This window comes from Nycticebus coucang, chromosome 6 (assembly GCF_027406575.1).
Source record: "Nycticebus coucang isolate mNycCou1 chromosome 6, mNycCou1.pri, whole genome shotgun sequence".
NCBI classification, from domain to species: domain Eukaryota; kingdom Metazoa; phylum Chordata; class Mammalia; order Primates; family Lorisidae; genus Nycticebus; species Nycticebus coucang.
The window spans coordinates 130,875,905-130,898,578 of NC_069785.1; the positions used below are offsets into that span (position 1 = coordinate 130,875,905).

The window sequence follows — 22,674 nt, forward strand, 5'->3', positions numbered from 1 at the left end:
TCTCTCCCGTATGCACAGAGTGTTGGAGATCACACCTCCCTGAGTCCTCTTTGGCCCCTGTTGAGCTGCAGCACGGGCTCTGGGTGAATGGTGACCACGTCTTTAACCATGCAGTTGATCCAGCAGGCAAATGACAAAGTCGATTTCACAATCACAGTGGGGAAAGAGAGAGCTAAATATGTAGGCTCCTTTCCCAGCCACCTTCCTTTCTCCGTAGAGTCTTACCGTCCACCGACACTTGTTACAGACAGATAACAGGGGCCGGGTGGGGCTGCTGGACCTGGATGCTCTGTCATAATCTCCTGCTACCCTCTTCCGTTCTCTTACATGACTGGGGAGATCTGAGCCTAGCCTGCAGGGTCAAGGAGACGCCCCTGCTGGAGATGTTGGTAAATGACAAGTGTTTGTTGCCCTTGGCTGTGGAGGTTCTGGCTGAATCTTGAGGAGGACAGGATGAAGCCCAGGGACGCCTGGTTTTGCGCAGCACGGATCACTGGCTGCTGCGTTTCTCGTTCGCCTTCCCTTCCCTGCAGATGGGGGACAGTGCATTGGGATGGTGACTGCTCCTCTCCTGCTCTCTTTTGCCCTTTTACTTTTCATGGAAAGGTCTTAATTGTGATGATGTCGAGGAACTTCAGAAGCTGAACCTGCTTCCTTCCCTGACACTAACGCGTCCCGGCTTGAGTCGTGTGGGACGGGGCTGATTATTAAAGTCTCTCTCTCCTTTTCCTAGGGTCTTCTGGTTGTTCTGCAGGTTGGGTTCTGTCTGAGGCAGTCCATGCCACTGGAGCTTCCGACAGGGTGTTCTCCCTTCCAGGAGCAATAGAAAGGCAGGTGTCAAGGAGCCATCCAGGACACCTTGGACTCCAAAGAACTGGACTCTATCTTCCTCTGGGTCAACCATCTGGTTTTCTTCCAGCCCTTCTTCAAAAGCTCCCTCATGTGGGAGTTGACCTGTGCTCTCTAATTGTTCCTTCCAGAACACTTCCACCTGCACCCGGGAATGCTGCTGCACCTGAGAGGCTGGAGGCTCTGAAATACCAACGGATAAAGAAGCCCAAAAAGTCATCCAAGGGCTCTTCGAAGTCAAAGAAACGATCCGGTAAATGGTGGGAAGCAGCCTGGTCCTCTCTTTCCACCTTGCCTTGCCGTTAGGAGGATTGCCGGGCCCAGATCCCAACCTTGGTTAACCCACCAGCTTCTCTTGTTCTTTGTTTCTTTTTCAACACTAATTTTCAAGTAATACACACAGTTTTCATGTACAAAGCAAGAAAGATAAAGCTAAAATTTCTAATTGCCCCCCTAAATGTGTTTCCACCACTAGAGGTCCACCTACCTTCAGAACCCTTTCCATGCATACAGCTTTAGAAAATGTATTCTATTCTTTCAAGATAGCTTTAAACAACATATATATACTCCCCCTCCACCACTATCAGCGGGTAGTATACCTTCAAATATCTCCATCTCTTTGTACTATACAGAGGGTGCCAAAAATGTATACACATTTTAAGAAAGGGAAAAACTGTATTGAAGTTGTAATACTGAGTATACACTGATAACAAAAGATGAACACAAGTCATGATTGACTTCTGTGATAAGAGGAGGTACTGGAAGGTGGTTACCATCAGCATCCAGACACTGCTGATTATGGTGACCTCCTGCTCGAGCCAAGTGTTCACTTATATCACTATAGATGCTATTTCAGTTTCTTCCTGAAGTACGGCCAGTATAGCCAGTTTTCTATGGCAACCACGGCCTTTAAGGTCCCCTGTCTTCCTGCCACCATTGTTGTTGTATGTTCCCAACATTCTCGAATTTCAATGCCACTTCCAAATGGTCTTGCCCTCCTTTACGAGAACGACAACTGTGTTTCCTTTCTTTGACATCCTCCTATGGCAGGGTGACACTAGCATTCATCTCATAAACCTCATCTTTGGAGCCAACAAGGTCATACTACACATTACTACCGTAATTCAATTCAACTTTGAAAGTCATACACAGATAACGTCTCTGAAAATGTGTAGCATGTTTTGGACACCCTGGGTGTTTCTTCTCCCTCATTTCAGCCCTTCTAGTTGAACACGGGCATGATGAAGCCCTGTGTGGTTCTCAGGGTACCACGGTGCCATGGGCCCAGCCTCTGCCGGGTGACCAAACTTTTCTCAGTGAGGTAGAGAAACCCCTCTGTGTCCTGTAGAAAGGGTACCTCTCTTGAAATGTCTGATGTTTATCCAACAGAATAGGTAGCTTCTGAGATAGAACGAAAATAATCCAACCCTCTTTTAGACATTAGAAAATTCCTTAATATTTATCAAATGCTCTGTTTTCTCCAGTGGTTTTGGGAGTGTTGTGGCAGGCTGTCAAGGAAGCATGTGGGACAGCTCCTTTACTGATCTTTGGTAACTTCTGTAGAGTAACTCCCTTTACAGGGGGGTTGTACAGAAGTGAAGCCCCTTGAATCTTCAGGAGATGGTAATGACTTATCCATGCCTTCGCTTTTGGGTGGTGCTCAGTTTATAGAGGGGAATACATAGTGAGGCAGAAAAAAAATGAGTATTTTAGGGCTTGAGTGAAATTAGAGCCCAATGCTAAATTTTCAACCCATTAAGCACATTTCAGTTTAAGACCCACCAGTATGTATTATATATGGATATATGTGGATATACATATTATATATATATACACACACACATATGTGTATATGTATAATTTATGTTTGTTTATTGCAAAAAAAGTCACATTAGGTGTCCGTATTCTGTCTTGTTCTGATGGTCCTGTTACCTGTTTTGTGTTGACAACTCTCAAATGGCTGTGTTTAGCCCACATTTCTTCCATGGGGTCAGGTCTGCTATTTCCAGTTTCCTGCTGCACATGCACTTGGGTGTTTATTAGTCTTTGAGATGTCTAAAATAGAGTTATTGATTATCCTCCCTGAATCCTCTCAGTTCTTCCCCAGTTCTTGCCTTCGCTTACATCCACTCCACTTGGTAAGGTCTGCTGAGTCAGCAGCTCCAACATATCCTGAATCTGGCCACTTCTGTTTCCACAGCTCGCTCTGCATTCTGAGCTGCTCTTCTCTCTGGCTCTGCTGACTGCAGCACCTCGCAGGGGCTCAGCGGCTGGTCCCTGCACCTTGCACGGCCTATTTCTCACACGGCCACTAGGGAGAGCTCTAGAACATGGACCAGCGGCCCCTCTCAGTCATGGACGGACGGACACACACACACACACACACACACACACACACACACACACACACACACACACGACACTCTTCTGAGTAAAGCCTTCCAGAAGCATCCCATTGCAACCAGAACAGATTTCAAACTCCTGTGACACCTCACCTGTCTTTCCGGCCTCCCTCTGCTTTGGCTGTGATAAACTTCCTTCTGCGTTGGGAACATGGCTTGTTAGAAGAATTTTTGCCATTGCCATCCCTTCTGTTGGGAATCATTTTCCCTCAGGTCTGTTGAAGACTCCTAAGTCAAGGCTCAAGTGTTAACCCTTCAGGGAGCAGAAGTGGTGCTTCACTTGTTTGCTGTCACATCTGATCTTTCTTTGTAGCACTTTCAGTGTCTGCAAATTTTCCTTCTGCATTTGCCACGTCTCAATAGTTTGTCCCTTCCTCCCCACCCCCAAACTAAAGTATAATCTTCTAGAAAGAAAGGCTCTCCAGAAAGGCCATGAACAGAGGAGTGGCCCTGGCAATCCAGGAAGCCTCAGGTCTGACTATTGCATATGATTAAAATCTTGGGTAAAGTCTGTCCTTACTTGGCATGGGTGAGAAAATGTATTGAGTCTTGACCTGTTCTTAGAAGCTCTGATCCCCAGTACCTGGAGTGATCCTTGGTACCTGGGAGGCACTAAAAAAGAAATATTTATAGATTGACTGATTTCTTTCTATCTATCAACAGAAAGAAAAATCATCCATCCAACTTCCTTCACTCTCATTCTAATGAGGCAAGCAGGGCCGGGTTGTGGTGAAGAAGGTGGTTTCTCTGCAGCCATTTGGTTCTGTCTTCCCTACACTAGCGGATTCATTTTTTAATATTAGAAACTCAGAACCTATCCCCTGACAGGTGGAAGAGGTGAGTGTGTGAGGCTGTGTGCCTCCTTTTCATCTGCGTCTTTTCTTTTCTTTTACATACCTGCCCCGTCCCCTAGACGGCCCTGCCTCCCAGGCTCAGCAGCTCCCCAGCTCTCAGGTTCTGTGGCCCGAGGAAGCTGTCTGCCTCCGAAAGAAGAAGAGACACTCTCGTCCTGACCCCTTTGCCCGGCTCTCAGACTTGTGTCACCGCCAGCTTCCAGAAGACCAGACGGCGATTCTCAACAGTGTGGACCATAACGATCCTGGCCACGCTACTCTGCTATGATCCAGCCCCACTATAAGTGTCCCCAGGGCGAGGTGCTGGGCTCACGGGGCAGGGAGGGACGTTGTGCGTGGCGTGTCCTCCTCTGCCCGCCAAGGGATGGCCCAGACCTGTGTTCTGCGTGCCCTCGCTCCTGTTGGAGGGGGCCTCCTTCTGGATCCAGCCCTGCTGGCCTCACCTCTGGGACGGGGGGCTGGGGCAGACCCTCCACCTGTGGGTTAAGGTCAGGAAGTGAATTGGGGACAGGGAGACATGTGTCTCCTCCCCTCTTCCCCCCTGCTTCACTGCATTAATTTTTCTCACCTCTTCCAATGTCTTTGGAAGTGAAGGAGAGGAAAGTGATGGCTTTTATTGCTCTCGGCTTCTGTTTCAGTTTCCCTAGTGCTGGCGGAGGGCTGGATTTCCATGCCGTCTCCCAGGCGCCACGTATATATAGATACAGATACAAACGCACATGTGTGTAGTGTGTAGGCTTCGCTACGTGTGTATATATGTACATTGAAGCAAAGCGCTGTTGCTCGCTGTGGTCAATGCAGGCAGGAGGACAGGGAGGGCGGCAGCCAGCGGGGTTTGTGAGTGAGGCTGTCCAGATCTGGCCGGGTGCCTGGTGTCTGTCTTGGGGGATTCGTCCTCCTGAAACAGGACTCATGCCTCTCCACCGAGTACACCATTTGTCGCCTATCTTCTTCCAGCTAGAGCAGAAATGAGGCCTTGCATTGATTACTGGCTGCTGGCTTGGGGCTTCAGCAGTGAGTTCCTGCAGAACTAAACTCAAGCCTTTATCTCTTGGTTCCTGGGTGAAGAAAGGGCGGTCAGGCACTCAGCCTGGTATCTCCCTTCCTTCCAGTTTTTTGGGCTACGTAAGTAGCAGCTGCTTAGCCATGGGGCCAAAAGGCAAGCCCCCGGTGCAGAGTTCAGCTCATCCTTCAGCCCCTTTTGGTCCAGCTACCCCCACTGTGGCCCCACTGTGGAGCCACCAGGCTGAGCGCCAGCCTGCCACGGCTCTATTTATACCGTCTGTGGCTCTGTGCTCTTGGAGCGCTGCTCCGTGGTGGCTGATTGGATCCTCCTTTCCTTTTGTGGGAGCTAATTCCCCAGATTGATTAATTGCCACTTGTGAGCCGCCTGCGACTCCTTCCCGTGCCTGCTTGGCGCTGCCTGCTCTTCTTGTCGCCCCGGGCTTCCCCCACCCTGCAGACCCCAGCTCCAGTAGGATGGGTTGCGATGTAGCCAGGGAGCCTCAGATTCCCACATTCTGGGGTGCTCTGGGTCCCCACTGTCTTTTCCCAGTTCTGTTGTGTGGAGCTGCCTGAGGCATAGGGACGAAGGTGGGAGGGGTGGTAAGTAGGGGTCTGGGCACGACACTTCCTCTGCCAATGTCCTGTCCTAGTTCCAACTATTAGCATCCAGACGCTTCTGTGAGGCCATCTTTCTACTAAGATTCATCTCTCTCTTCCAATAAGACAATGGTGCTGCCCAGGATAGGGCAGAAAGCCTGAGGGTGGGCTGGAGGGTGGGGCTGCTCCCCCACCTCCTCTGTGCAGGAGCCCCCACTTGTGGTGTGGCCTGGAATAAAGGTAGCTGCCAGGGTCCCTGAGGTGTTTTCTTCTTGGTGCTGCTGTCTTGGTGGGTTTGGCGTCACCCCCCTCTTCCCATTCTCCTGCTTGGACCTTAGCCACCTCAGAGCACTGGAGGGCTTCTGTGGGTCTCATTGCTGTGTCCAGAGGCTTGGCCGAATGACCTAGGTAAGGTGGGTCCTCAGGGGGCTGGGAAGCTGGTCTTTCCTCTGGGCGTCTGTCTAGGGGGTATGGATCTTGCTGTAGACAGGCCCTGGTACTTCCTTCCTCGGCCCTGGTGAGCTGGGACCTGCTCCACCCTGAGGTTCACCACAAAAGTCACACTGCCACATTTCACTTCTGAATGCACGGGAAGGTGTCACGGTGAAACAGGTGCATAGGACTGGGCCGTGTGCCCTCGGGTGGAGCCTGGGCCTTCCCTGGGGCATGAGAACCTACTTGCCCATTGATCAGCAGCTCTTGCAGAATTGGGAAACAGCTGCTCTGGCTGTGTCCTTTCTCCTTCCTCATGCTGGTGGCTCTGGCACTCTTCTGGGGACAGTGGGAGCAGGCTGACCTGAGAGGGCAGGATGAGGACACATCACAGGTCAGCGTGCAGCCCGCGTCTCCCAGGACGGGGCTCAGGTGCGTGGCCCAGGTCCTGGGTGGACTGGGAACGTGGGCTTCAGGCTGTTGGACTTGGGGATGAATTCAGCCACCTTTTCTGAGCACTGTCCTAGGAATTACAGGCTTGGACATCAGAAAAGAGGAGGAGGAGGGGTGGAAGGCTCTGCTTCCTCGTGGGTGGAGATCCTCAGACTCTGGCCATGCTTTCCAGAGGCCCCCAGGACTAACAAAGGTGCCGACTCCCGGTCTGCTCCGCCCTTCCCTGGCAGTGCCCCTTACTCAGCCTGCCAGACCACACGGTGGGAGCTGTGCTTTTTGTTGACACCGGGTGGCAGTTGTGCTGTGCTGTCCCCCACGCCAGGGGGAGGACACCAGGTCTGGCTATTTGTCAGTGGCCTAGGACTCCTAGTCCTCCCAAGAAGCCTTTCTTCTACGACAGTGTTCTCAGATGCCAGCAGCCTTCCTGCAGCCCTGGGGAATGGGCAGAACACAACCCTCTTCCTCCATGGGACGAGGGTAAAGATTTCACAGGCACATGCTTAGGTGCTGGGTGTGAGCACATGTGTGATAGTGTTGCCATGTGCACACGAGGGACACGTGGCCATTTCTAGGGACCAGTATCCTTTGCGATCTGCCTCTGAGACAATGGCAGCGCCCATGTCCAGCTTCTTAGGAGTTTGTGCTCCACCCTGTGGGAGATCCCTCATCTTCTGGGTACCCACCTTCACAGTCTGGTAGTCTCGCAGTAGAAGGGACTCAGAGGAAAATCTATCCCGGCGTCTCAGATTTTCATCTGCCTCTTCATTCTGCGTCTTAGTGGCTGTTTGAGTGTTAGATGATTCACAGACCAGGAAGAGGGTAATGGTGTGATCTCCGCGCGGCCTGAAAGACCGCGTGTGTATAGGGAGGGGAGATGAGTAACAGGGGGAGAAGGTGAATGCTGTTTCCTGATTTGCAGGCTGGCTGCCAGGGCTCTGTGACTCTGAGTGGGGTCCTGGCTGGGTTGCTGTGTTTGGCCTGGGCCCAGCGTCTGGTGGTGGGGCTGTGCCTCTTGGCAGCTTTTCTCGAGGAGCTGGGGGTAGGAGAAGCCTTTTGAAATAATTCTACCATCTCAACAGGAAGGATGCCTTCTTCCCAGCAGGCTGACAGGGTCTGGGCTCCCCTTAAGAAAGGGGTCTGTCTCTGACCATGCTCTCAGGGAAGGCTCGAGAGGGGTGGATTGAGCCGAGTGCTTACTGATATTTGTCCATGCGCTCTCTGTCTTTATTTTTGATTCGTGATCTAAACTATTTGGGGTTGAACTGATTTCAGTTGCTTTATTTCTCTGCCCTCTTCAGGGAGAGGGAACTGGGTAAGGTTCAGATATGGAATTTTGTGACTTTCTTTTTGCAGGGAGAGGTCAAGCTTGGCAAAACAATAGCTTCAGAGGAGAAACAGAGTTCATGGAGCACTGGAATGTCTTTGCCCCTGCCCGGGAGCTGAATCCAGGGCCAAAGCATATGTGGCTTCTTCTAATTCTGTTAGCAAAATCTTTTGGGGGGCTTGGGGGTGGGCTGGGGGAAGAATTGTACATAAAGTACATTTTATTACTATGTAGAGAAACCTAGGAAAAGAAAAGCTAATGGTTAATCTTGGGCTTGCTTTGCTTGCATGTAAAGGAGCTTCTGGGGGGCAGTGCAGGGAATGTTGGGGAGTATTAGGAAAGGGGTCAGAAGGTCAAGTGGGTGGGTACACAGGGAGCCCCCATTCCTATGAGTACAGCCACCCCAGCTCTCTATGGAAACTGCATATTCCCACGGGGACGTGTATGCCCAGCCCTACCTCGTGTCTTCTCTAGAGTAATGTGAGATCAGGTTCCCTCAGGGTAGACATGTGGAGCCTTGAATGGCTGTGTTTATTGCTTTGGGGAGAGGGTTCATGAGTTATCTGAATGGCCAGATCTAAGCTGAATGGGGTTATGGGTTGGGCAGGTGTTTCAGGAAGGGGAATTAGAGCTGGAGTGTGGAGGAGAGGCCTGTGTGCTTTGCCGTGGGCCCATGAGGCTGGGAGGGGTATAGAGTGTGAGGTCAGGCCTGAATTAGGAGCAGGGACCCTGGAGTATGGGGGCAGGACCACGTCGGGGAACAGCCAGTGTGTGATAGTGTAGCTACCTCTAGGGGGCAGCATACCCAACGAGGGGTCACCACCATACAGAAAAGAGTGATTGCCTGGTAGCAGGCCAAGTGGGGCATGGTGGCCCTGCAGGGCATGTTGGGGACATGTGTGTGTGTGTGTGTGGGGGGGCGTCTACTTGAGAATAGACTGTGGGGTGGGGTCCCGGCAAGTGGGCCCAGACTGGATTTTGGAAGAGGTCTTGCTTCTTTGTCAGACTTCTTTGCTTCTTCTCGAATTAGCCTCAAACACTTAAGTGCCCAAACCAAAAACATGGACATCCTTGTAACATTTTTCCACTTTGTCTGTTCTGGGGGCTCCTCAGACCTAAGGCCCATCCTATCACCAGCTCCCTATCAGTGGGGAAGGAGGAACGGATCCTTCTCAAGAGCTGCTGGTGTGTTTTCGTCAGACGTAGCAGGCCGCCTCTCTCTTCTTCTATGACCTGAAAATGTTCACAGGACATTGGTGATGGTGATGGGGAGGAGGGGTTGGGGCCTGACTTGCCTTTCTCACTCTTCCTTCTTGTGGTAAACAGGCTTCCTTCAGATCATAAAGCTATGCAGTGGCTTCATAGCTAGAGGATCTGCCTTCACTTTCTATTTTTTTGCTAGGTCAAAGTCACCAGTCTATGCTAAGGTAGGAAGGTGAAAGTTCTGCCCTGAGATCAGAGACCAGCCATTTTTCTGCCCTCCTTAACGTCTTCAAATCTACTTCTTTTTGGATCAAGAGGCAGAATTAAAAATCTCTTCTTTAGAAGAAGTCAGTAAACCAAGGATCAAAGCCCAGATTGGACTTCAGCACTCCTACTAACTTGACATTTGGGTCGGGGGTATCCATTACCACCCTTCCCTTCGACTGCCAGTGAATCCACACTGGCCCAGAGCCTTATTTCTGGGCCCCTGTCTATACTTTCAAAATAGACTTTCAGGAGCAAGTATAATATCCTCATCAGACAATTCCTGCATTAGGTTGCTGAGAAGGTTGCAGTTTTTTCATGACCTCATTTTAAGTTGCTGGAAAAACTCTCAGTAGATTAAATTAGGTCCAAAGACTCCAAAGACACCCTCAGACTCCAAAGGTTTCTGTGTAGCAGAAGGAAAAAAATTAAGCATTAGTGCAAAGGTTATTAATGGCTGGCCACACCTTAGAGAAGGAGTCAGAGGATTTTGATAGAAGAGCAAGCAGTCACCAAATTGTGGGTACTCTCTTCTCTGTAGGTTGGTAGTAGTAGTTAGGGTTTCTGAAGGGAGCTGGTGACACTGTTGTCAGCTTTGGATCATTGCCTAGGAGAGCCGGATTAGAGCATTTGAAAAAGTGGACATATCCTCAGCTCCTGCCCCTAACTGTCCACCTTTCTCATCCCCCTGGATGGGGACATAAAGGCTGTGTGTGCCTATTTATCTTTTGAATCTTGAAGAAATGTTCTCCACCAATCCCATCTCTCCCAAGCACTGGATTTCTCAGATTTATATTGGGACCTAGGGCGGATGCTCCCTCCTATCTGCACCCCAATCAGGTTCCCTTTCCTTCAGCCCCCCACTTCTTTATGGCTCTAGGATCTGAACATGTGCATGGTCCATGATGGGAGGTTGTTGGGTACGAGGGTTGGGCTGGGGAAGGGGGTTGCATTTTCAGCCTTAGAAATGCTGTGAGCATGCTTTGGGGCTGGGTGTGGGGTGTTCACGGGAATTGTAGGGAAGGAGCAGAGGCAGGGCCTCCTCTTGTGGGGTACAAGGGCTTTTGCTTCCTTCCGGCTTAGGGACCTGTGAGACCTCACTTCTGGTGGAGGGCTGAACCTCCTTGTTGTCTTCTTGTGTTTCTTAGAAGGGAAACCATCAGTTACTGTACTGATAGTGTCTACACTTCTGCAGACAGTGAGGTCTCTCTGGAGTCCACGGTGTCCTGGCTGGGTCAGAGAAATGGGATTGTCCTCTCTGTCCTGCTGTGGGGACGAGGCCTCTCCCTGATCTGACCCGGCCAGCATCTAGCCCAGGGTTCCTTTTTCAGGTTCAGGAAGTGATGTGTGTGTGTGTGTGTGTGTATGTATGTACATTGTGGTGTGTTTTGTAGTGTTTGTGTTGTTTGTGCTGTGTATGGGATGGTGTGTATGGTCGGTATCTGTATGGGGGGGGTCTGTGTGGGAATATGTGTGTATGTGGTGTGTGATATGTGTGTGTGGTATGTGACGTGTGTATGTGGTGTGAATAGGTGTTTATGTGAGAAAAGGTGTGTGTTTAGTGTGTGGTATGTGTGTGTGGTGTGATTGTGTGGTGTGGTGTGCTGTGTATATGGGAATAGGTGTGTATATGGGAATAGGTGTGTCTGGGGGGGATGTAATATGTGTATGTAATGTGTGTATCTGGTGTGTGATGTGGGTGTGGTGCATGTGTGTGGGGGAATAGGTCTGTGTGTGGTGTGTAATATGTGTGTATCTGGTGCATGATGTGGGTGTGGTGTGTAATATGTGTGTATTGTGGGTGTGGTGTGTGTGGTGTGTAATATGTGTGTATCTGGTGTGTGATGTGGGTGTGGTGTGTGTGGTGTGTAATGTGTGTGTATCTGGTGTGTGATGTGGGTGTGGTGTGTAATATGTGTGTATCTGGTGTGTGATGTGAGTGTGGTGTGTGTGGTGTGTAATATGTGTGTACCTGGTGTGAGATGTGGGTGGGGTGTGTGTGGTGTGTAATGTGTGTGTATCTGGTGCGTGATGTGGGTGTGGTGTGTAATATGTGTGTACCTGGTGTGAGATGTGGGTGGGGTGTGTGTGGTGTGTAATGTGTGTGTATCTGGTGCGTGATGTGGGTGTGGTGTGTAATATGTGTGTATCTGGTGTGAGATGTGGGTGGGGTGTGTGTGGTGTGTAAGATGTGTGTACCTGGTGTGTGATGTGGGTGTGGTGTGTAATATGTGTGTATCTGGTGTGTGATGTGGGTGTGGTGTGTGTGCGTGTGGGAATAGGTCTGTGTGTGGTGTGTAATAGGTCTGTGTGGTGTGTGTAGGATTTGCATGGACACACTGATTTGCCTGACTAGCGCCATTGGGCCCAGGAGACCCTGTTTTCGGTTGGCTCCTTCTTTGCTAGACGACTTCTGCTTTGGTAGGAGGGTCAAATTAGTAATACACCATCTTAAGTGTATTTTTTATGGAGATTGTATATAAAATTATATAAATATACATAATTTGCTCTATTTTAAGGAGAGAGGGAACTTGGGGGGGTGGGGTCGGATGCAGCAGTGGCCAGTGGGCGCTTGTGCACCTTGGGGGTGGGGGCAGGGACGAGAGCTTGAAGCCGGGCAAGATGCGTGAGGGCCGGGCCGCTGCACACGGTGTAAACGTGAAGGGAATCTATACAAAGTCTATCTAGCGATCTTATCTCTATAGCTCTATATCTCTATGAAGTCATAGTTTGCTCTATTTTTGTACCTGTGCTTAGAGATGTTTTGAGCAGTGCCGCCTTCCCCGGGGGTCGGGGATACTAGCTCACGCCTTGACGCCACCTCCCCCCCATCCTTGCTTTCAGATTCTGCTCAGAGTTGCTTTAAGTCTTTCGGATGGAAATGTGTATATATAAAAGTAGATATAAAACAAAACCAATAACCCACTTGCAGAAAGGACAGTGAGCTGAAAGTTGTGTGGAGCAACAGGATCTAAGAGTTCCGAAGAATCAGGATCCACGTGCCTCTTGCTGCTGGGAGGACGCTGACAGAGCCAGGGTGGCACAGAGATGAAATCGCTGGGGACCATCCCCCCCACCCGTGACTGTGGGCTGGTGCCAGTTTCCCCTGAAGGAACCCCACGTTGCAGCATTAGAAAGGGGAGGTCAGGGTTACCCGGGGCTTCCAGTGACACTTGTGTGAGTTGTACACTGTGACCCCAACAGCTCCTGGAGGGTGTGACGGTGGGAGGGTTTATGAGGCTGACCACGTGGGCTCGGTCTTGGAGAAGACACAGCCTGGTTGTTCTTGCTGCGGATTCTTGGAACCAGTGGGAATGTGGTAACTAGTATAAATGTCATCTGTGCTTCTTTCAGTTTTTTTAAATTAGAAAATAAAGTGCCATTGGAAATGGAATGGTCCAGTCCTGGACACTGCGGGGGTGTTGATAACGAGTAAGAGATTAACTTTGGGCAGGACTGGGAGGGTGCGTCCTAGTGGAACCTTTCTGGAGGCATCGAGCCTGAGACTTAGAAAACTGAACCATGTTTTGGCAGAGTTTGACCCAGAATGAGAGATTCTGGGGAGCAGGAGTCTGCTTATCTCTGAGTGTCCTAAAGAATACCTCTCTGAGCAAATTGGAGATCTCACATACACTGCAAGCGCCCCATGCCTTGCAGCCTCAGCAAGCGTCTCCTGGGTGCTAGCTCTTTCTTCGGACTTGCCAAGAGCACAGAGTGATGTGTTTGAAGCTGGTACAGGGCCAGATGGCGCAGGAGGGGAGGAGGGACTCATGACTCTCTGCAATTACGCCTGCTTGTTACTCAAAATAAGGCAATACCAACCCTTCCCCCAATCAAAATGTGATGCTTTCTAAGAGCTCTGATCTATGGAGTTTGATCGTTAGAGGAACTCAGCCACCTCAGTGCTGGGAAGGGCTCTTTTTACATTTTGGGGGTATTGTGGGGAGAGTAGGTTGGGGCAAAGCTTGAGTCTGACTCCTGATCCCTTTTGTGGACGTTATGGGGCTCTGCCACTCACTCAGGCACCTTCCTTGGGTCAAATTATGTACTCAAACAAAACACCTTCCATTTCCTGAGGAAAACAGGCTCTGTGCGTGCAGTCTTGGGAGGACCCCAATACTGTGTCCCACTGGCGGTGTGTCCATCCTGCCATTGACTAATCTTTCCTGCATGTCTTCAGAAGGCATAAGGAGGCCACAGCCTCATGTTTCTTGTACAGGTTTTCAGGAAGCTTGAGCAGGAAGGGCAGTAGATTCTGCCCCTTCCTGGCTTGCGAGGCACGCCCCCCACCTCTGCCACCAAAGCCTCTGTTTAGGGAGTTTCCAGTCCTGTTCTTTTGGCTCTTGGAGCCACACTCCTCTCTCCTCTGTAGACTCTGCCCCACTTCTAGCGCACATGTAACCAGCAGGGTACATCACTTCAGTACCACAGGCACCTCATGGGGTGAGTGCTTTCATGACAGCCAGGAGTCCCCCAATGCTCGGCTGTCCATCCCACACTGAGTCAGAGGAGACCTCAGCAGTGTCAAGGGATGGGAGGTCAGGAGAGCCATTCTGCACAGTGCTGTCCCATTCCTCAACCTGCAAATGGACTCTTTGATTTGGGGAGGAAGAGGGAAAGTGGGGGATATATTCCCTGCCTGGAAATTTTAGAGCTCAGAGAGGGCCTAGTGCTGCCCTGTGTCCCCTCCAAGGTGAAGCCTCAGCAAGGTGGTGAAAGGGCACGTGTCAGAGGGGAAAGGATAGAGAGTCCAAAAGCAATCTCCAGTTTCCCCGTAGAGCTGGCCTTTCACAAAGGCATGGGGAGCAAAGGGGATTGAGATCTGATTTTGTATGGAGTGAGCAAAGAGGTCTTTGAACTTCTCAGTTAATGGGACAGGTGGATGGATGGATGCTCTGATGGAGCCTTTGAGGCCCATGGCCACTGCCAGAAACCTGGGCTGTTCCATCTCTTTTGACATACTCCTTGGTCCCCATATAGTGGAAGGGACATTGAATTTTGGTGCTTTTCCCTTTGGGTAGGAGGTGGGGGAGTCTATAGAGTTGTTTTTATTTTGGACCTCTGTCTGTTTTATACAGCAAGAGTTTGGAGTAGACAGAGCTGCTGGGAATTGGTCCCACAAGGACTGGTGTGGGCCTTTTCCCCATTGTCATCAACTGATAGCTTGGGAAGAAGGAATTGTCCGTTCTCCTTGGATTTTTTTGCTGGGTTCATCCACTCCTGTGCTGTGGATATTCACATTTGCCACACTGGGCGATGTGAAAGTGGGAGGTGGGAGGTGGGAGAGCCCACGCAGTGCACGTCCCTGTGGGTAAGGGATTGGCCATGGTGGTCTCTCCTGTGGCTTAATGAACTAGTGTAGTGTTCAGGGTTATGGAATGATCTTGGTAGTGGAACTTTGGATGGAGGTGTCAGAGGGGGACGGCTGGTTAGGGAGAACAGCAGTTGAGCATTCCATTTACTAAGTCATCCCCACCAGTGTCAGAAGATCTCGAAGGCCCATTCAGATTTAATTTCTTAACTGCCATTTGTGGGCTGAAGATGGTGCGCTCTCAACCAGCTGCTCCCACTTCTCCACAGACCCCAAGTGAAGGGACCACAACTGCTTCAATTCTTCCCCTTTTGTCTTCAACCTTTTCTCTTCCACCAGGAGGGACTTGGATCCTCCTGGCTAGAATCCTTCCATCGCATGCCTGGAAGCAAGTTTTATATACATTTCTTTGCCCTGTTTCCCCGGTGGTCTGCAGATACACCCGGGGGCAGGGGGAGGCGGTGAGGAGCTGCGTGGGTGGGGAGGAGCTCCCGATGCTGCCTCCCTCGGACCCCCTACAATCTCTGTACCTCTAGATGTCCAGTGGCCTCTTGCTCTGGTTCTCTTTTGACGGGTCTGGATACGACCATCACTTTCGTTATGAGATTTCTTGCTCTCATTTCGAACTCTCTTTTTCTTTTCTTCCACTTTCTTTGGGGGTTACCCCCCATCCACGCCAGGTCTTCTTATGCGGACCATTCAAACCTCATTTCCATTTCTTGAATGTTAAGTATTACAACATAACCGCGCCAGGGTGCTTCATGGTGCTGTTCCCGAAGACGCCAGCTGACCGAATCTCCTTCGCTCCGCTGGTTCCTCATCTCTTCCTGTACTTTATCTTCTGGTAGATTTTTTCCCCTAGGGTTTGGGGTGGGAGACTTAGGGGGTGGCTTTTGTGTTCTCTCTCTCTTTCTCTTCTTCTCTTTTCTTTCCGTCTGTGTGGACTGGTTAAAGTCAGTTATCGCGGGCAGCTGACTTCATGGTATTGATTCGCTGACTTTGGTTCAATATTAAAGACAAACCAACAAACTGTACAGCTGCACACGGAACACCTTTGAGTGAATTTGAACGGCAACTACAGGCTTACTTTTTGAACTTCAGGTATGTAACTCAAAAGTAAATAAAAACACTATTTTTTCAGTAAGCTTTTTTTTTTCCTTCTCAAAGATGACTTAGAACTCAAACTATAAGAACATTAAATCGGTGCTGTACCAAAGCCTTATATGAACATGTTCTATACTCTGTAACCTGTCTGTGGGGAGCTCCCTGCTCTATCACCTGTTTCTCAAAAGCCTGGGAATGCCAGCAGGTGCCAAGCCTGGGGCCGGGTCTTGGGGACCTGTGGGCCAAGGGGATCCCTGGGAGCAAAAGATGATGGTGAGGACGGGACACCGTTCTGCTGCCTGAGCAGACTCTAAAGGGAAGCCAGGCATGTGTGTGCATGTGTGAATGTGTGTGCACACGCGTGTGTGTACGTGTTTTGTGCGTGTGAGCTGATAAGTGCACAATGCCAAAGTGCACGCACTAAGTGGGTCTAGAAAGGGAGAGCCAGGCTGGCTCAGAGAGAGGGGTTGTGGGAAGAAGAGGGGGGAATGCTCTCTCTCCTGTTTCCTATCTCCTTTCCCCCTCCATCAGTGAAGGGAGGTCTATTGGAAACAGCTACATTCTCAACCAGGTGCTTTTTTTTTTTCCTCAAAATCTCCAAATTCTTAAGCATTTGTAAAGGGCCCGTGTAAGGGGCAGGCACCTCCAGCTCCCAAATCACAGACTTCCAAGACTGAGAGGCACCTTTTTCCTCCCCAGGCCTTGCTTGGTTTCTTGGGGATGAGGGATCCTCTGGCAGGGTCCCTGGACCTCCTGTGCCTGGGCCTGGGATACTGGCTTTCCTAATCCATTTCTTCTCAGTCCATCGAGAAGACCTCATTGGAGATGACCCCTGAGCCACACCTGCTCTGTGGCCCTAAGCAATAATGCCTGCCCTGGCTACCAACGACAGCGATCCTTTTGGCCTTAGAGTTGCTGGTTAAAACCTGAGTGATACCCCAAGCTCAGGTAGGGAGAGAATGTGCAGCCTCCCACAGCCAGGCTGCCACACCAGGCTTCACTTGCTGGTATTTTCAGGCTTGCTAAATACTAACCAACTCATCATCATTAACACTGCATGTTCATATCCTGAATTAAGAATCAAAATGAATGAAAAAGGAGATAAGCAAATACACAGAAAAAAGGCACATCGACTGATAAGATGTGTAGCCAGTGAAGGTCCCCTGGAGTGTTGCAAGTTAAATTAATTAAAGAAGTTTAGTATTTAACTGCTCCTCATGTAACATTACTCTGCTTCAGAAATGTTTTGTATTTTGATATAAATAAACATTTGCTAAAAAAGATCACTTTCTAATTCTTTTTTTTTGGTACATAAGAAGTATTTTCTGATGTTAGCTGATCTCACTTGTGCCCCTAGCACTCCCTAAAGCAACCCAATAAAAACTCGTGGCTCCACATAAAGCTAAAAGGATTTGAGGCTTGGGGAGGAAGGCAGCTGCTCCTCATTCATTGAGGAAACACACGCTGAGTGTGGGTGTCACGGTTCTGTCTGGTGGGGATTCACTAGTAAATACAATAGGACTTCTGTCATAGTGGTAGCAAGACAGACAATGAGTCATTACTGCATTAAGAAAATCATGGAATGGAATAAGATGATAAGTGCTTCGGGAAAGAAGGTTGAGCAGGGTCATGGGCAACTGAACTACAGAAGGAAGTCATTGGCTGCTGTTTAAAATCCAGGGCTCAGAGTGGACTCACGGAGAAGGTATGCTGGAGTAAGGATTGTGTTTAATGCACTTACACTTCTTTTACTTTGTAGGCTCTTTACATTGCCTGAAATCTTTGCTAACTTTTCAGTTATGTGATGAAGGTAATTTTTTGGTTTGACCACATCTTAGGCTCAAGGAGCCCCCAACTAACGAGGGCTGGTCCTGGGAAAAATCTCTTATACAGAGTTGATAGTGCAATGGCCTTTCTTTCACTGAATTATCTTTTCCGGAGGAGGGATTCGCAGGCCCCTGGGAGACATCTCACACTGTCCTCTCCAGGGTTGGTTGGAAGAATTGGATAAAGGATTGCCTAAACTTGCATACCTTCCTTTTCCAACCATGTGACTCTTCCTATTTCCCGGCATCCTTTCTTCTGTCTAGGCCAGTGGTTCTCAACCTTCCTAATGCTGCGGCCCTTTAATACAGTTCCTGTGGTTACAACCTACAGGTTGAGAATCGCTGATCTAGGCCATGTTCCCTGATTATCAGCTCCCACCATGCTTGTTCTTTTATTTGGGATTTAGATGGAGGGAAAACATCAAAATATGATATTCCTATGTATGTCTATTATTCTAAGACAAGAAAACTACAAACAAAATAGGTGGCTCAAAGAGTAGGGCACCGGCCCCATATACCGGAGGTGTTGGGTTCAAACCCGGCCCTGGCCAAAAACTGGAAAAAAAAAAAAAGTTATTTACAAATGAAAACACCTGTGTCATAGTTTAAAAAGCCTGCATTGTAAAATTCCCTAAAAGCTGTGAGGATCTTATATCAGGGGGTCCCTGGTGTCCAGACAGCTGCCCTTTGCCTCAGTGATTGCTCACAATTCCCTTTATTACTTGGTTCCCATTGCTTCCTTTCTCTGCCTTCTCCTTTTCTTAGCACGCCATGATGAAAATGTTTGCAATATTTCTTACGTTCTTTAGCCTTGATTTCCTAAAAGCAGGTGCTTGGTGTGTTTGGTAGTCTCCTACACATAAATGAATGTGACCGACATGGCCAGATCCTCCCAGTGAAAGACAAATCTAGGTCCCTTCTAGAGGTGTGAGCACTGAGGTCACTATCACGGATCTGGGGCTTCTGTAGGGGCAGCTTTTGAACTAAATAAACATTTTTTTTTTTTCTTGTAGTTTCTGGCTGGAGCTGGGTTTGAACCCGCCACTTCCTGCATATGGGGCTGGTGCTCTACTCCTTTGAGCCACAGGCGCTGCCCTAAATAAACTTTTTTGTTACATTCACAGACTCTGTGGCAAAGCTAAGTTAAAAAAAAAGTAGTGAGGAAAATAAATTTTGGTCAGGAGAAACTTATTAGTGTTAAATTGTATTATTTGAGTGGCTTTAACTTGTTTTTAAAGCCAGGGCTAACTTTATGTTAACAAAGCGCTCCCTGTGTTAAGAATTCCCTTCACGTTTATTTCATTGGCACTCCCAGTAACCTTGTAGGTTAAGTAAGCCCCTGTCTGTCCCTCCTTCCCTCTCTCTGTCCATCCTTTCCTTCTCTCCTTGTTCCACAAAGGCTTTAAAGGCAGCAAGAAGTGGCTTAGAGAATAAAATAAAGGACCTAGTACTTTGGCCATTAGGCTTCCTTTCACATTGATATGGCAGAGTCCCGGGGTACCTGTGTTCTCCATGTGAGGTCACATGGTCCCCTGAGTCTAAAGAGTGATACTCTGAAGCTCCACTGAGCAATACCAATGTTCTTATTACTGGCTTTTACCCAAAGGTAAATTACCATGAGAAGGAAGGGCTGGCAGAGACCACGAGACAGCAAACTTCAGAGGCTTGTGTGTCACAGACAAGACTGATTTCAGGGTCAAGGCTGTATTTTTAGGCTTTAAGGAGCGAGCGAGCTGTAAGGGCCCATTTGTCATTGTGCAGGTCCTGGGCAGGGGAGCCCCACCTGCAGCTGTGCCTGTAAACTAGCCACAGTTGCCTGTGTCCCCAGCCTCCCTCTTTTGGGGCCCTTTCCCCTCCTTCCATAGAACCCTTTTCTTCTGTGGTCAGAGTTCACCTTCTGACCCTTCTGTCTACAAACCCAGAGTTCAAGAAGAATTTAAAATGCAGCAGTTCTGCCATCAGTGGAGGCAGGCCCCTTTCCTCGGGACTCTGAAATGCCCCATCACTCTGCTTCGGAGAAACAGTCTGCACAATCGCTTGCTTTTTGGCTTTTCTCTCTGGGGAAGAATTCTCCGTCCTGGTTCTACCGCTTTGTAAGGGATGAACTTGGGGAGTTCACTTCGTCTTGCTGAGGGAGCTGCTCTGGAGCAGGGAGCCAGCGTCTCTGCTTCAGAAACAGCAGGTGGGGAGCACATGCACTTCCTTTACAGCTGGACAGACCCCAAGTGCCAGGGGCGCTTGCCCAGGTGGCTAGGGCCCAGGTTGAGAGGGAGGTTTTGCAGCTTGGCTGGCAGGAGGGAGAGGCTACGTTCTTTCTCCTGCTGGCAGCCCAATGGCTATGACCTGTTGTTGCAGAGTGGTGCTTCATTTTTGAGGGGAAAGCATTCTCTTTGGCACCCACATAAGCTGAGCAGGGAGGCACCTTGTAAGGCCAATGACCAGACTGCCCTTTCTCTTCCCTTCCCTTCCCTTGGCTTCAGAGGAGGGACGTGGTGTGTCAGGCTGTGTTGGAGGCACCAGCCCTATTATTATTATTATTTTTTGTAGAGACAGAGTCTCACCCTACCGCCCTCAGTAGAGTGCCATGATGTCACAGGACTCACAGCAACCTCCAGCTCTTGGGCTTCAGCAATTCTCCTGCCTCAGCCTCCCGAGCAGCTGGGACTACAGGCGCCCGCCACAACGCCGGGCTATTTTTTGGTTGCAGTTCAGCCAGGGCCGGGTTTGAACCCGCCACCCTCGGTATATGGGGCCGGCGCCCTGCTCACTGAGCCACAGGCGCCACCCCACCAGCCCTTTTGAGAATGAGGGGTACTTACTCCTGTGTGTCCTCAGCTGCAAAGTGGCAACAAGCAGGGTCCCTAACACTCCATTTCATTTGCTTGTGGGTGACGGCCTCACTGGTGCAGCCCCAGTGCCTATCACAAAAGACTTCATCTATTGAAAGATGGAATCATGGGTCAGAAAAATGCCTATTACTTTTAGACCTTGTCACATGGCTGAGGAGAAGGGACCCCTGGGTGAAGAGCACCCTAGGGAGGCGTTCAGTGAGTGCAGCCCCTGGGGTGAAGCGAGTTTGGTCTGAGGACTAGAAGGGGAGGGAGATCCCAGTGAGAAGGGAAGGAGACAGCAGCAGAAGACAAAGCTGGGGAAGCCAACCCGGGCCGTGGAAACCCCAGGGAGGGTTAGGTTTGATTCTAAGGGTGCTGGGCAGTCACTGGAGAGTTCTAGTCTGAGTAAAGGAATGATCTAATTGATGATGTGAAAAGAGCCCTCTGATGGCTGGTGGAGAGGGGCTCGTGGGAGGGCGAGAGCAGAAGACGAGAGCAGGGGAAGGGGAAGAACGCCGTTCACAGTTGGGAGGGCAGGATTGGGCCAGCGCAGCCCGGGCAGACGTGGACAGAAGGGAGACCAGTGTGGACTTGTTTGTAAGAGAGTAGGGAAGCTTGCTCAACATGATGGGTCAGGGAAAGAGAGGAAGTAGGACGAGTCCTAGCCTGAGCAAACACCCGAGCGACGGAGAGGATGGAGGGAAGAGGAGGTGTGAAAGGGAGAGGAATCAAAAGTCTGAAAGGCTCATTAAACTTCCCATCGGAGATGCCAGGTCAGATGCTATTGGATAAATAAGGCTGGACTCCCACAGGGAGGCTAAGGGTGGCGATGGACTAGGGAATTCTTGAGATATGCCATTTGGTCCTAGGGAGTGGGGACAGATGGAGAAGAGGGGGGCACAGCCAGGTTGCTGGGTGAAGGAAAGTGAGAGGCAGCAGCCGGAAGGTAATTGATGGTGCCGAGCAGAGCGGCCTCAGTGGAGGGTTGGGGTTGGCTGTGTAAATGCAGTGGGTTAAGGAGACAGTGACTTTTGACTAGTCTAGGGCTGGGAGGCAGAGGGGAAGTTCTGATGCTGCAAGGGAATTTGCTCATCATGAAAGGATGTTTCCCAGGAGGTTGCTTCAGGGTGTAGGAGCACAGTGGGTGCTGCTGCACCCCACCCAGGTCCCCTCTGCCGGGTGGGTGTGCCCAGCCTCTGGCTTCTTTGAATGTTGATGGTTAACAGCTGATAGGTTCCCCTTGGCTGGAGAGGTGTCCTCAAATGATATGGATTGCTTTCCTAAGAGGTCATACGCCCTTCCCCTGGGATGACCCTCAGTCAGTGGTGACACAGGGATACAAATGACCACCCCTTGCCTAACGAGCTCTCCAGGCCCAGGCCCAGGCAGGAATTTACCTGAGACTGCATCCTTGATCACTTCCTTCCCTAATCTTGTCTCGCTTTCCTTACTTCCTGCCATGTTTTTCTCCAAGACTACTCCCACAATAAGGCGCATGCCCCAGTTGCCTTTCTTAGGCTCTGTAGGAAGCCCATTCCAAGGCCTGTTGTCAGGGCACTCTAGGGACAGAGTTCGGGAGTTGGGCAATAGGACCCTATCATAACGGCAGGTTCAGTGCTAGCGCTGGCGGGTGCTAACAGTGCAATTGCTAAGATTGCAATTGCAGAAGTGAGGCAGGGAACTGTTCGAAGGGATATGCTGCTTCACAGAGTATCTGACATTGGAGAGACACCGGGGAGAGAGTGTTCACAGGACTGTGGGATTGAGTGACTTGCAGGATGCCCCTGATGCTTTGAAGAGAGAAAATGTAGGATCAGGGCAGCCACTCCCCAATTTAAAGCAAGGTGTACAAATGTCTCCATGACTGCCTTGGACCTTCACATGCCCAGAAGGATAGACAAAGCTGAAGACCAGACCCGGGTCTTCATCATGAAAGTGGCAGGATTTTGGAGAAAGCTGAATCTCATCCTGAGTGAGTCTCCTGTGCCCAGGTCACAGATCTGATAGGACTGGACCTGGGGAGTATGCCCAGTAGTGAATCCTGAGAGGGCTGGCTCAAGGGAGCAGGGCTAGAAAGCGCTTCAGGGGAGCATGCCTCTGGGGTGCGGGATTAACAGTTTGGCAAGGGTCCTGGAAAGTGCTTTTTTAACCCTCTTATTAAATTGGAAAGTTTAACGATCATTTTATATTTCATTAATGACAATTTTCCATTTTCAAGT

At 49.9% G+C, this 22,674-nt stretch overlaps 2 protein-coding genes across 11 annotated transcripts in view; one reads left to right on the forward strand and one right to left on the reverse strand.

The window, feature by feature from the left end:
- The window catches only part of IGSF9B (immunoglobulin superfamily member 9B), a 51,723-nt gene extending 41,851 nt beyond the window's left edge, over positions 1 to 9,872 (forward strand). For 3 of the 8 annotated variants that reach the window (XM_053594614.1, XM_053594615.1, XM_053594618.1), the window contains exons 19-20: positions 981 to 1,102; positions 4,165 to 9,872. In XM_053594614.1, the coding sequence (XP_053450589.1) occupies positions 981 to 1,102; positions 4,165 to 4,373 (331 nt within the window). In that variant the 3' untranslated portion in view covers positions 4,374 to 9,872. Of the gene's footprint in view, positions 1 to 733; positions 1,103 to 4,164 lie in introns of those variants that run through there. The other 5 variants (XR_008380674.1, XM_053594616.1, XR_008380675.1 and 2 more) reach the window with 4 other exon arrangements.
- Position 9,873: 1 nt separating this feature from the next.
- On the reverse strand, positions 9,874 to 17,074 carry LOC128588030 (histidine-rich glycoprotein-like). 3 transcript variants are annotated; one of them, XM_053594622.1, is made up of 4 exons: positions 11,583 to 17,074; positions 11,445 to 11,533; positions 11,191 to 11,404; positions 9,874 to 11,112 (listed from the first exon to the last, which is right to left on the reverse strand). In XM_053594622.1, the coding sequence occupies exons 1-4, from the start codon at positions 11,743 to 11,745 to the stop codon at positions 10,619 to 10,621; spliced, it is 960 nt and encodes a 319-aa protein (XP_053450597.1). In that variant the 5' UTR covers positions 11,746 to 17,074; the 3' UTR covers positions 9,874 to 10,618. The 3 variants fall into 3 exon arrangements, with proteins under 3 accessions (XP_053450597.1, XP_053450596.1, XP_053450595.1); XM_053594621.1 differs by having other exon boundaries at positions 9,874 to 11,404; XM_053594620.1 differs by having other exon boundaries at positions 9,874 to 11,266; positions 11,356 to 17,074.
- Positions 17,075 to 22,674: the final 5,600 nt, after the last annotated feature.

Excerpts from the sequence above, each read along its gene's own strand:
- LOC128588030 (XM_053594621.1), bottom strand. The coding sequence starts at position 11,745 with ATGGCGCTAGTCAGGCAAATCAGTGTGTCCATGCAAATCCTACACACA. Across the intron at positions 11,534-11,582 it reads ACACCCACATCACACACCAG|ATACACACATATTACACACC; the intron begins GTACACACATCT and ends ATCTCACACCAG. Across the intron at positions 11,405-11,444 it reads CCACCCACATCTCACACCAG|ATACACACACATTACACACC; the intron begins GTACACACATAT and ends ATCACGCACCAG.